The sequence below is a fragment of the Ursus americanus genome, chromosome 3 (assembly GCF_024610735.1).
Source record: "Ursus americanus isolate L20-20 chromosome 3, mUrsAme1.1.p, whole genome shotgun sequence".
Classification (NCBI taxonomy): domain Eukaryota; kingdom Metazoa; phylum Chordata; class Mammalia; order Carnivora; family Ursidae; genus Ursus; species Ursus americanus.
This window is the reverse complement of record NC_142129.1, coordinates 32,721,835-32,735,860: the sequence shown is the minus strand read 5'-3', so window position 1 is coordinate 32,735,860 and position 14,026 is coordinate 32,721,835. Positions and strand designations below refer to the sequence as shown.

The 14,026-nt window shown below is 39.3% G+C and overlaps 1 protein-coding gene across 1 annotated transcript; it reads left to right on the top strand.

Moving 5' to 3' along the window:
* The first annotated feature begins 1,295 nt into the window (after positions 1–1,295).
* CAV2 (caveolin 2) lies at positions 1,296–9,312 on the top strand. Its single transcript, XM_045792797.2, has 3 exons — positions 1,296–1,671; positions 1,995–2,182; positions 7,071–9,312. Exons 1-3 carry the CDS (start codon positions 1,522–1,524, stop codon positions 7,219–7,221), a joined length of 489 nt encoding a protein of 162 aa, XP_045648753.1. The 5' UTR covers positions 1,296–1,521; the 3' UTR covers positions 7,222–9,312.
* Positions 9,313–14,026: the final 4,714 nt, after the last annotated feature.

The window sequence follows — 14,026 nt, the reverse complement described above, 5'->3', positions numbered from 1 at the left end:
TTTAATTATTAGAAATACTGAGGTTTTGGCTCCAAAATATTTTTCCTATTCAGATCCTGCTCTCTGCATATATTTTTATTGTTTCAAAAATAGTCTTTTTTTTTTCTGAATAAGTAGTTCTTCAAATCCAGTTCACACACTAGGATTTAATACGTGCAGTAAGTTCCAAATACACTGTATTTCAGCAATACTTAAGTGAGTTCCTACTATGTCTCAGGCCCTGAGCAAGCAGCAGGCACCCTCACAAGTCTAAGGCCCTTTTGCTTTTGGCAAATTTTCACTAAGTACTTTCCCTCCCCAAACAAGTATCTAAGGCCACCAGACTTTGAAGCCTTTATAAACACGCACACTCTTCCCTTCTGAAAGCTTTTGAGTGAGCACTCAGCAGTCGGGTTCTTCTACTGCAGAGTGGCTTTATGGTAGGGGTCTGATCACATGTTTCCTTCAGGTAGTTGTGTATGTGACAGCATGTTGGAGATACCTGACATCTTTTCAACAGGGCTTCATTCAAAGGCAAATCAAGCGTTTTAATTTAGAAAATAAAAAAAAGAGAGAGAGACCTCCTCTCCACTTTGAGAGTGCAAACTCCTAGGGGCACGGAGCTCACCAAAGCAATTCCATTTCCTCCCCTTGCCTCCAGCAGGCTCCCACATCTGTGTACACTGGGATAGCTGAATAACTGATGTGCTTCCTGGATCCTCTAGCACTTGTGGGATTGCCTGGCAAACAGGTGTGTCCTGTGTATTAGAGATCATGTAAGAGTTTTACAGGAATTTAATTCTCAAGCCACAACTCTATGAAGCAGGAACAATTGCTCCCATTTTTTAAAAAAGACTTTTATGTATTTATCTGAGAGAGACAGAGATCCCAAGCAGGGGGGAGGGGCAGAGGGAGAAGCAGGCTCTCTGCTGAGCAGAACCATGGGATCACGACCTGAGCCAGCCAGGCGCCCCCAGTTGCTCCCATTTTACGAGGAGGTAGCTGAGGTCCTGAGCACACACAGTAAACGGTAGAGCAGGGAGGCTAAGACAAACCCTGTGATTGAATACCCGCACTCCTAACCATCTAGCTGCCTCCCTGCAGGAAGTCCATCATCCCTGGACAGCCCTTAAGAATCTCAGTTCTAAGCGTTTAAGCGATAAGACCCAGCGGGCTCTCCGGCTCCTCTGTGGCGGGAATACGGGTCCCGGTCCCCAGGGCACGCTTCATCCGCCTGTGCAGAGCCGGAATGTGCCTGTTGGGATCATTCCCGGCCGGGAGGCAGATGTGGACCCGGCCAAAAAGTGGCGGCGGGACTCTCCGGGCGGGAGCCACCTCTCCGGCTGCGTCCGGTTCCCGCCCCTCAGGCCGGGCAGCGAGGCGGGGCTCGGGTCAGGCCCCCACCAGGGCAGTAGCCGGCAGCGGGAAGCAGCCGCCGCCCGGGACTCGCCGGGAGAGGCAAGGCGGGGCGGGGCCGTGCGCGACGGGAAGGGGAGGCCGCGCGGGCCGGGCTGCAGCAGCCGCCGCGCACCGATCGCTGCGATGGGGCTGGAGACCGAGAAGGCAGACGTCCAGCTCTTCATGGACGACGATGCCTACAGCCGCCACAGCGGCGTCGACTACGCGGACCTGGATAAATTCGCTGACTCGGGCTCCGACCGGGATCCCCACCGGCTCAACTCGCATCTCAAGGTGAAGAAGCCTGGGGCGGGCCGTAACCTTGGCCCCGCCACGGCTTGGGGGCAGGGTGCCCCCTTTACCCCTGCCCGGACCCCAACCCCCAGCCTCGCCACTGGATCAGCCCAGCCGGGTCCGGGACCCGGAATTCACATGCCGTGGGGCCGCCTGTGTAATTAGGAATTCTTAGCCAAATTCCTGTGTGCCCAACCTCACCCTAAGAGAAGGGAGGGCACCCCAGCCAGCTCCTTCCTTCTCGCTTCTTCCACTGGAGCACTCCTGGTCCCCGGGCTTCAGGTTGGGTGACAGTTGGGGATCCTTGTGTCTTGCCTTTGCAGGTGGGCTTCGAGGATGTGATTGCAGAGCCGGTGTCTACGCACTCCTTTGACAAAGTGTGGATTTGCAGCCATGCCCTCTTTGAAATCAGCAAATACGTGATCTACAAGTTCCTGACCTTGTTCCTGGCTATCCCCATGGCCTTCGCTGCAGGAATTCTCTTTGCCACCCTCAGCTGTCTGCACATCTGGTGAGAAGGGGCATACCGGGGTGGACCGACTTTCTGAAAAGTAGGAATGTTCTTTGCCACCTGCCCCCTGCACTCCCCTCTCCCAAGGCCTGTTTGCAAGAAAAACATGCATCAGCTCGCTGCAGTAGCAAGAACTGGGAGGCCTTGAAGGGCAGTGTGCTTTCTTTAGAATCATAGGTTGGGCTAAGAGTTTAAACAAGTAATGTTCCTCTGTCCTCCGGAGTGATTTTCCTTCTGATGTTAATAAGGCCCAGCTGACTGTGGAGGTGGAGACCTGGAGGCCGTGCTTCCTGCCACAGGCTGTTCTCTTATAGAGCTGAGTTACGACTTGTGCCAGTGGTTCTGGGCAAGCCTCTTCTTTCATCACCTTTTATTCAGTCACCACATGTGCTTGGACTAAAACAAAAGTGAACTCTGAGAAGAATGCCAGTGACACTATAATTGAACAAGGGTATCAGGCCTGGTTAAGCGGTGCTATGGAGGGGCTACTCTAATCCTGCCACTAGCAAATGGCAAGGATGAGGCCAGAGGAGATGCGGTGTGTGTGCAATTAAGGTGAGGGGCCCCCAACAGAGTGAATGAAAACTCAAGCTGCAGGATAATGCAATGAGAAGGCCTCCAAATTACTTTTTACCTATGAGACAACATGGGGAGTGGCATCAACTTAAAGGGAAAATAAATATAGAGACCTACTGGGCATTAATAGGATGTTTTGAGTAACTTTATTCACACTCAAAATGCATCATAAAACTTTGGAGAACATTTTAAGCATTAATAAATTTTTAAAGGAAAATGTTATTGTTTTAAAAGATATCCACTTTGTCCTGAGAGAAAGAACATTCTGATCATCCCCCAGTATTGCAACAGCTGTCAAGATTGTGCTTTAGGGCAGTCCTGGCAAAATGTATAATCCTAAATGCCTCCATGTCTTTCTTAGTCACTTTATATGGCATTGCCACACCCTAACACATGTTGTGTTCATTGTTAGAAGTTACAAAATTATTCTCAATTCCCCTTTACTTTGTAAATCAATTTCCTTTAGTTACTTAGCTAGCTAGTTACCTCAACCAGATAAATTTATTGAGTGCTTAGTTTGTGCTGGGCACTGGGCCAAGGATGAGTAAGATGTAGGATCTGCCTTCAGTTTACTCAGCATATCAGGGCAGCGGCTAGGATGTAGATGTAGATGCTGAGGGAGCAGGTGCTGAGGAAAACTCTGTTAAAACTGTTGAGGAAGAGGGAGGCACTGGGAAGGCTTCATAGGGAAAAAGGAGTCTAAAAAGTCTTTTAAAGGATAAATAAAAATTCTGGGTGCCTGGGTGGCTCAATTGGTTAAGCGGCCAACTCTTGATTTCAGCTCAGGTCATGATCTCAGGGTCAAGAGACTGAACCTTGCGCCAGGCTTGGCGCTCAACATGGAGTCTGCTGGAGGATTCTTTCTCTCCCTCTCCCTTTGTCCCTCCCCTTATTTGCAGGCTGTCTCTCTCTCTAAAATAAATAAATAAATCTTTTTAAAAAAGGAAAAAAAGCATAAATAAAAATTCACCAAATAAGTAAAGGACAAAGAACACCAACTTAATTTGATCACTAAAGATGGAAAACAACTAAAATATACTGAAAGTGCCAAAAGACTGCCAGAGGAATGAAAATCTTTGCCTTTATACATAAGCAAATGCACAAAGACCAGATGTATAGTTAGCTCATATTCTGACATTAGCACATGGATTTTTTAAAAGAGGCCTAAGCCAACACATAAAATTTTGGATTCCTAATTAACCCAAACCAGTCATCTAACCTCTTTCAAAACTGTGGAAAACTGAGTGACCACATAACATATTGTGAAATGTTGGCTATTAAGCTGTTTGGAAATAAAGAGTGTCATAGTTATAATCAACAAAGCTGGGCTTTCCTAAAGCGCTCGCTGAGGAATTGAAAACAAAATGGTTTTCATTTACTAAATGGTGGAAAGATATTACCAAATGATGCTTCTCTTCACCTGGCTGACCTGAAAACAGAAGGTGGTTTTTTTGTGTGTGCAGCACTTCTAATGGTGAATCATCAAACCATTTCTTTTTCAGACACATAAAATGTATTATTTAACCTCAGCTTGTTTTTCAAATTACATTCATGTGGGTCATTAATATTTAACAATCATCCATTCATCATCAGGCAACTGAGATTGCAAGTAGAGGAGTTACTTCAAACAACAAAATGCTTAAAAGTTAGTTTATATCTTGATAAAATAGATTTATCATTAATAGATTACATTCCCATGACATGATAAGACCAGATCAAGGAGAGACCTTATGGAAAAAAAAAAAAAAAACCCTATTTGAATAAGCCTTTCTTCTGCATTGTTTCACTTCCCCTTCTTCCTTTTTTTTCCTTTTCCAGGGGGGTAGGGGTTGTTATTACCAAGAGGCTGGGAACCAAAGCTATGAAAGTACGCAGTAATAGATACTCAAACCACATCACATCATCACAATGGATCTGATTTTAGATTCTTAAACAAACAAATAACAACAACAAAAAACCCCAGAACTCAAATCTGGTGATGTTGGATCCTAGGTCAGAAATACAGGTCATGAGGGACCAGTGGGTTGTTTTGATACAATACCGCATTCAGACTTAGATAACCACCTTTGGCAACAGCAGATTATTGGTCACAAGGCGATCATATCAAAGAAATGAGGCTGGAGCTCCCTTACCCTGTGTTTGCTGGGATGCAATTCAAATAGATAGCCCAACTTATAGAAATATAGTAGCAGCAATTTCGCTTCTAGAAGAGATTTTTAATACAGCAAATTGCGATGACAATGCAATCTACATGACACTATAGTAATACAAAGCTAAGTAAAAGTTTCTGTCCCAAGGGCTTTGTCCAATGAAGGAATGTATAATCAAAGAAATTATAAGATTTCTTTAAGAAGTGTTTGGATCGGGTGCCTGGGTGGCTAAGTAGGTTAAGCGTCTGCCTTTGGCTCAGGTCATGATCCAGGAGTCCCTGAATTGAGTCTCCCATCAGGCTCCCTGCTCAGCGGGGAATCTGCTTCTCCCTCTGCCCTTCACTCTCCTTGTGCGCTCTCTCTCTCTCTCCCCCGCCCCAGATAAATAAATAAAACCTTAAAAAAAAAAAAAGGAGTGTTTGGATCATGAGATCCTCTGACCCACAGTGAGAGAACAACTTAAAATAAAATTAAAATGAGTTTACCGCGTCCTATCACCTGAAGTCTCAAATGTAAGCAGCCATACTTTGCTGAACTGGAAAGTCCACTTTTGTCCTGTGCTTCATTCCTTTTAGGACATAGAGATCTAAGAAGTTATGGGATAGAAAATGTCTCAGCCTAAGGAAGAGTGGAAAGCATATTGTATTCTCACTGAAGTAGAATTGGTTAGGAAGCTTTCTGATTTTTTTATTTTATTTTATTTTTTTTAGGAGGCTTTCTGATTTAAACTGTAGTCTTACCATACATCAATTTGAGATGGTTTTGTTTTCACTATATATTCTGACTTCAAATTGTTCTACTTATCATCATCATATACACATTATAATGACAGCATCATATAGACATTTTAAGGGTGCGTAGTAAGTGTTAATCCTGATAGTCAATCTGTAAGAGCTCCTGTTCAACTGTCCTTTGTAGTTATATGCCCAAGGCCACACATCGATGAGAAACATAATGGGATAAGAAGTCAAAAGTTGTCATCATTCGGGTTTCTATTCAACTGTTTAGCTTTGAAACACCTAGTAATTCATTTTCTTTAAAAATGTAAGTCTTTAGTGCTTAGAACAAAATATGAGATAAAAATAAATGTGTATGCAATCCATATGAATAATTCAGTATTCTAAAAATATCTTAATCCATCAGACAGTTGCCTGATCTTCCTTCACTGTTGGCTAAACACAATAGACCTTTATTTAAGTCACATTTTAATAGCAAACCAAGAAAATCAACCTTACTTCCTTGTGCCCATCCAGATAATAATAAAAATTCCATTGAGGCTACCAGCAATTCCTGAGAATTCAAAGATACTTTTGTGCTCAAATAGCACTACTACAACAGAGAGCATTATTCAGAGGATTATAAAGAAAATCAGCTTGAGGAATGTGAACAATTACACTTATCTTAAGAAAAGACATATGGAAAAAATAATTTCAGGATAGTCTAGGTTTTTTTATTTTGTTTTGTTTTGTTTTGTATTGTTTTATCTAAGAGTTCTGACATAATTGCAGGGTTCTTTCAACTCTACCACACAGCTCTTTTCAGTGTATGTAATTATGAAAAAATCAGTAATATTAAGTATGACAATGCTAAAGTCACTTCAGCCCAACCTTTAATAAAGGTCAAGAATATCTTCACTTAAAGAGCTTCCACTCTGTAGGAAAGACAGAAGCATAGCCATCTACTTATGATACCTTTTGGTAAATTTGAGGATGAAGAAATCTTGTTTTAGTACTTAAGAAGGACAAAAAAGGAGTATCTAACCCAGCCCGGCCCAAGGGGTAGGGAAGTAGAATGAGGCAACAGGAAAGGCGACCAGCAAGTAGAACTTGAGGGAACTATGAAGAATTAAGCAGGTTAACGTTTAGGGGCAGAGATCAGGTAGGTACATTTACTGTTTTATTTATTTTTTGTTTTACTGTTTCAGATAGCATGCCACCTACAGAAAGAATTCTGGTGTTATCATCTACATGCCTGTTTATTTTTTTAAGCAACATATCTCTGTGCATCTTATCACTATGTGGGTCACTGTTTATTTATTTGTTTCAAATGTTCAAATTTAGGTGAATTAGGCCTTTATTATATCTTTTCACGCATGGGCAAGAGTCAGTGGCCTTATTCGGCAACACCAATAATCCTCACACAAATCTCTTCTTCCATTCCAGGATTATAATGCCTTTTGTAAAGACCTGCCTAATGGTCCTGCCTTCGGTGCAGACAATATGGAAGAGTGTAACAGATGTTGTCATTGCCCCATTGTGTACAAGTGTAGGACGCAGCTTCTCTTCTGTCAGCTTACAACTGAGTCATGACTGAAACTTGGACCCTAGGTCTGGAGATTTGGATACTGTAATACTTCTTTGTTGTTATAATGTAAAAGCACTACTGTTCTGTTCTAAGTGTTCCCAGCTGTTCTAATTAAGAAAATTTTTAAGATGGGCAACCACATTTAGAAATGTTTATTGGCAGATCTTTTCAAAAAATGCTTTTCTAATTAATAGCCAAGGGTTTCATTATCTAACTTTAGAGCCAGAATTATACAGTAGGTTGGCAACACTTAATTTTAAAGGCAGATAGTTTTTACTTTAGTACAAAAGTATACATTTTATAATAATGAATTTATAAAGATCAAGGGACATTTCTCAAACACTATAATAGGTTTGTGCACAACTGCTTGTAAAAATATGGAATTTCTTATTTTTTTTACTCTGAAAGTAATACTTTTAAAATTACCTTTGCAGATAAAGTCATGGGAATACTTACAGAAAAAATATACAAAGATTCTAGAAATTATAGTAACAAAAGCATACAGTGGTGATAGGAGCTACCAAATATAATAGGACAAATAAATGTGAAAATATATTCATGAACGTGTGTACCTTTAAATAAGATATTGTTAACCTATAGGTCTATTTAATAAGATGTTTCATTTTACTGTATATTTTGTACTTAATGTAAATGTTGCTCTAATCAGATTGCTTTTAAGTACATTTATTATATATATTATCTTGTTGAACTAATATATAGAATGAGTAAATATCTCTTTCATGGGGAACTTTATTGGTGAGATTGCACTGTCTTGATTATGTAAGCATATATATCTTTTTGGGGAATAGAATTTAAAAAGCTATATACTAGGCTTTTCTTTCTAACTTTTCCAAGCAAAATCCTGAAATGTTTTATGACTGAACTTTTCCTGGTTGTAACCTTAAAAATAATCCAAATCTAATTGGTATTTCATCTGGGAGATGCTTTCTCTCTTGTAGTTAGAAATTAAACAACCTGTATTCTGCGTTCCTGTTAATGTCTCACTTTACCTTCAAGTAATACTGGTGCTATTTGATTACATTTTACATAAAGGCTATTTCTGACACTTAAGTACTACTTCAACTACAGTGATTCATGGAGAGAGACTTATAGGAAAGTTGTCAAGCAACATACATATGTAAAAGACTAACAGATATAGACTTTCAAGATGTTGCCTGATATGGGATTTATTACACAGTATAAAATTATTCTTATCATTTTTTAATTGTAGAGTCCTATTTCAATGTTATGAATCACTGTTATTTTAAAAATCTCATTATTCCAAAATGATAGGCATGTACAAAAGATGTCTATGAAGTAACTGGCTACTATAATTTACATATCTTAAAGGAGTGTAAATGCTCAAATTATTATCAGAACCTGAATTAACATTCCTTTGAATATCTTCATAGATGACAAGTCTTCATTCAATGAAGATTAATTTTACTTTTCCACATTGCCATACTGAAATATAAAGGATGATTTAACTGGAATACTATTGGGGGCCAAAGTAAACAAATTATAAAAACTATCCTTTTGAGGATAGCTACAAAAGAGACTTCAAAACTGCCTCTAGGCTATTGTAGCATCCTTAGAAAAGATTCTCATGATCATTACCTTAATGATCTACATTATTTGACTACATCGATTTTATTATGTTAGTTAAAATGATGAGTCTCGTGACTTTATAGTTATATTATAAACTATACAACTATATAGTTGTATTTAAAGTGTTTTAAAAAATATTTGGATATGTTGATTGGCCAAAAGTATCTGATTCATAAAATATGAATTTAAATAAATCATAAGCTTAAATAAATATCTTTTCAAATAGCTATCAATAAGTTTTAAAGCCAAAATATATAACAAACTCATTAACTTTTAACAAGTGAGACATATGATTTTCTTATTTCTGAATAGCATTGATTATTCATCAAAATGAATTTTTATTGAGATTTGCCATTAACTATTTTATTTCAAAGACTGAAATTTTGTACCAAGTGGATCTGGTTTCATGTGCAAATATGTTGGCTCTTTTATTTGGGTGTGGGGCAAATAGATGATGAGTATCTGTAATAAACTTTCTAAAAACCCGTAAAATGTGTTCATTGTTTTTATTACATTAGATATGAAACTGATCAATAAAGAACCTTTTAAACCTTGTTAAAAACCCATAATAGAAAAAAATACATGAGTTACTGCTTATTCAGGAATGTATTTGTGAAAAATTATGGGATTGGTAATTTACTTATTTGTTTTCCCAGCACATAAACAGGTTCCCTATAAATTTTCTATCATTTTATGAATAGTATACACAATGAATTGTTCACAAACCCAACATACTTCATCTTCCTCATGAAATGAATGTCTCTCGCTAATCCTAAATAAACTGATATTTCTGTTTTCAATTTTTTAAATAAGAAAGTAAAACAATATAAATCACATGTACTTGGATACTGGTACCACGAAGCCAGACTAGAGTCCAAAATTATTTTTGGAAAGTGAGTATGTGAAGAGTAGTTGCTGATATTGGCATGGATTTTCTCATCCGTTAATCTGGAAAAATGACGAGCCTCTAATAATAAAGCAGGTGTTTGGCTTTCTAAAATGCTTTTTTTAGTTTTGAAGAAATTAAAAATCTCCTCTTTTCAATAGTCATCCACATCCCATTAATTTATTTAGATGCCTTTCTTGGGATGCTGTTGGAGTATAGTTAAAAGGGCCCTACCTTCCAGATTAGGCATCTGGATTCCAGTCTCAGCACTGCCATTACTGAGGTGTATCACCTGCAAGGGGTTTAATCTCAGGGTCTCAGTTTTCTTATCCCTAATGAAAGTATTGAACTAAAGAATCTCAGGAGTTTCCGATTTCATTGCTTTCTGTGACTTCAGTAGGATGAAGACTTGCCTATGTATATGCAAACCAAGCTAGCTGTTCAGACTAGGAATTTTTTTAAAATCACAAATTTTCTATCAATTAGAGGGCTGGGGGCACCTGAGTAGCACAGCGGTTAGGCGTCTGCCTTCGGCTCAGGGCGTGATCCCGGCGTTATGGGATGGAGCCCCACATCAGGCTCCTCCGCTGTGAGCCTGCTTCTTCCTCTCCTACTCCCCCTGCTTGTGTTCCCTCTCTCGCTGGCTGTCTCTATCTCTGTCTAATAAATAAATAAAATCTTAAAAAAAAAAAATTAGAGGGCTGATGTGCTATAAAAATAATAACAAATACATTTACTTTGCAATCCTCAGTTGATTGTAAAAATGAGTATGTGGCTTTGATTCTCCATGACACGGATTCCTAGACCTTTAAAAATTCTGATTCTTTATTGTTGTTATATTTTCTCTGAAAATAATGGACTATTCTATTTTTTAATTAATAAAAATATATTTTATTTGAAGATGTTTCTACCAAAATCACTGCCATAAAAGTGTAATCATTGCCACCTTCATCTTTTGCCTAACTAGTTGCCACAGCCTCTTAATGGACCTCACTTCCAGCCTTCAGTGATCTTCTCCAATCCATCTTTCTTTTCAAAAAATAAAGTGATCTTATCAAAACTCCCATGACATGCTCCTGCATAAAACGATCAATTGTATGTGATTGCCCTTAGACCAAAATCCAAACTCTTAAGCTACAGATACAAGGCCTTCACTCTCAACCCATTGCTGTTTTAAGCCACTGCCTACTGTAGCCCTTACCGAAGTGCCATGTAATCTTGTGTGCCCGACCCTCTCCTCTGTCCCCATGCCAACGTTACTCCTCTCCTCATGGCCTATCCCACCCCCGCTTCTAAAACTCCTCCACATCAAGTGCCTCTTCTGTGTCTTCAGATAAAATCTTGTGCAAACCCCTATTATCACTTCCCACATGGTAAAGCTAACCCTGTTAAACACCTCTAGACTGTTAGATAGGTCTTTGAGAACCAAAAACATGACTTCATCTTTGTTTCCTGAGATTCTGAAATGGTGCCCATCAGTCAGTGAGCTAAATCAATATTTTCTGAATGAATGACTATGTGAATAAATAATTAAAGAAAACTAGGAATGATTGCAGAGCTGGGATGGGAATCACATTTCAACTTCATAATTTTCTTTATTTTCAAGAGAGGTTTGAAATGTACTGATTCTAATAAGATTTCCTTTCTTGCCATTTTCTCACTCATGAATCATCAAGTTGGGAAAACAAAAATGTATGTAAAATATATTAGGTGTATTTCATCCTTTGGGGTAATGCTTGTCTTTACTCTCAATTCTCTTATCTGAAATGTATTTTCACATCTCAGGGGTAGGAAATACTAGCACTTAAAAGCTCATCTGGAAACATACTTTCTGGTATTTTTAAAATATTGCTATTTCTTTTACTATCCTATTTCCCATTTTGAAATGTATAATACTAAAAGATTATTTTATGGAGTGTTATATTTAACACAGTCCCCATACATTGTCTCATTTGAATCCCAGGACAAATTAAATAGCATAGTAGAGAAATCATATAAATAATGGCTCAGTTTCTTTAGCCTGCAACTTTGTCATTTTAGAATGTTTATTTAAGATAAGAAGAGCTTAAAGAATGTTAAAAAGGCTACAAGTTAAGAAACTTTCAAAAAAAAATGTAGGTAGTACTGCGGTGAAAAATTCCCACCACTAATGCAATTTATCATAAACCAGGATTTGGTATGTTTCTTTCCTTCAAGGTATTATCTATGTGTATGGAAGGACAAGGGAAAGAATTAAAGGAGGAAAAAGCAGAGGATAAAGATATACTAGATATTCGGGGAATGATTTTTAGGAATAAAAACAATTCAGGCTTCTGTAATTTAATCATCCCAGTTTCCTGTTCACCCCCAAACAGCAAAATGAGCAAAAGAAGGGACCCTTTTTTAAGGCATTTTTGTACCTGCTCCTCAGTCTTTTTCTTTGGACTATATCTGAACTACCACCAATGGAACCTTACACTTTGATGCTTGCTTAAGTAAAAGATGCCCTTGGGTGAGGTAACATTTCAATCTATGAGCAGTCATTCATTACTTTATGTGAATGAAGGAGATGAGAAGGGATACTGGAAACTACATAAGGGACCTGAGAGTGAAGGCTTTGACCTGAGCTCCACATGAGAGTACCAAAGAGGAAGTAGGGACAGAAAAACGGAAAAGAGGGGGCTCCAAAGACACAATCCTCACCATCACAACTTTGCTTTTGGACATTCCTGCCCCCAAACCTCTAGTGAAGGGGACAATGGAAAATGAACAGGGATAAATGGAGTTGAAGTCATCTAAAGACTTTTCTTTTTTCCATAAAGAAATGTTACTTATGTCTTATTGAAGGAAAAGAGCCCTGGATGGGGGCTTGAGGGCTCTGCTACCACCATGTGCCCTAAAGACAATGCTGAAAAGCAAAAGTTAAAGTAAAAATGAAATTACAACTTCTGACCATCTGTCTCTCTCCCACCTTGCCCTTCTGTGCTGTTGACTGTTGCCCTGTGTCTGTAGCAAAGAAGACCATGAAGCAGCCAGAGAAATCAGAGGACACCACTTCAACAATTATCCAAAAATAGGACAGAGACACCTATCCGCCTGCACTTGGACATGTTAGGTCACTCAGCTTGGCTGCACGGCTGGAGAAGTGGTTTTTGCCATTATAGGAAAAGGTAGGGGTGGAAAATGATGAGAGAAAGGAAGAGACATGACTCAGAGTGGGAAACAGCACGTAAGCAAGGGCAAATATTTCTCCCAGGCATAAATGCATCAGGAAGAGATTGGAGCCAAAGGTCATCTTTGGAGCATTCTTTTCTTTCCCTGCCTCCCAGCAGCTTGTCATCAAGCACCTGCCAGTAACAAAAGGGGAGGGAAGGGCGGTAAGCAGGACCTGCCTGCTTCTCTAGCTGAATGGCATATCAGTTCCAGACAACTGCTGGCTCAGCTAACCGGGACAGTGAAACAAGAAGTCGTTTCGAAAGTTGCAGGGGTAAATACACATTTCTCAGTGAGGCAAGTAGCAGGGATTAACGTGCTTCTTTTACTGAGGGGGAAACTGGTTGGAATCCTTCATGCTTGATATCCGTAGGAGAATTCTGACCTCTGGTACAAACACTAACATGGATATTTGGTGAGCATTTATTACCTGCGAGGCATTTATTTAATCTACACGATAGCCCTGTGATATGGGTTTTATCAACATACCCATTTTTCAGAAGAGTAAATTGATGCCCTGTAGTTGAGGGATTTTCCCAAGATCACAATGGGAGTCAGGATTTGAGCCAAGAGAATCTGACACTAGAGTCTAGGCTCTTAATCACTACAGAGATGATTTGCTATTTCTAGCATGTGAGCATAGCTGTTCTAATGATTTGTTCTCCCTTCCAGCCAAATTCTTCTTTTTCATTCATCATTCAGTCATGTCACCTTTCCTGCCCTGAGAAGCACTCCCCCTTTTTTTTCCTTTCTCTGATCAATGGAGTTAGTTCCAAGTCCTCAGTGGTAAGAGCTCCCCTCAAGCTGGTAACTGAGTACCCTCCTCCCTCTGTCCTCTTCTTATCCCTGAGCCCTTCCCCAGCCTTATAATCTACACTCCTGAGCACACCCTTTCCTTCCCTTTATGATCTGTGCTCTAGGCCCTACACTCTAGCTAAGATCAGAAAAATATTTTTCAAATACCATTATTCCTATCTGTTGTAAATTTCATTAAATTTCACTATCTTTAACAAAGACATTCTTAATATGTATCAAAAGCACAATGATGATACTTCTCAGTACTTGACAGCTTGACACATAAAATATTTATAACTATAGTAATAATTTCTATTTAGACTAAACATATAT

Bases quoted from the DNA above. Each gene is read 5' to 3' on its own strand.
- CAV2 (XM_045792797.2), top strand. From the start codon at position 1,522: ATGGGGCTGGAGACCGAGAAGGCAGACGTCCAGCTCTTCATGGACGAC. The intron at 1,672-1,994 runs GTGAAGAAGCCT...TTGCCTTTGCAG, and splicing joins GGCTCAACTCGCATCTCAAG to GTGGGCTTCGAGGATGTGAT. The intron at 2,183-7,070 runs GTGAGAAGGGGC...CTTCCATTCCAG, and splicing joins CTCAGCTGTCTGCACATCTG to GATTATAATGCCTTTTGTAA.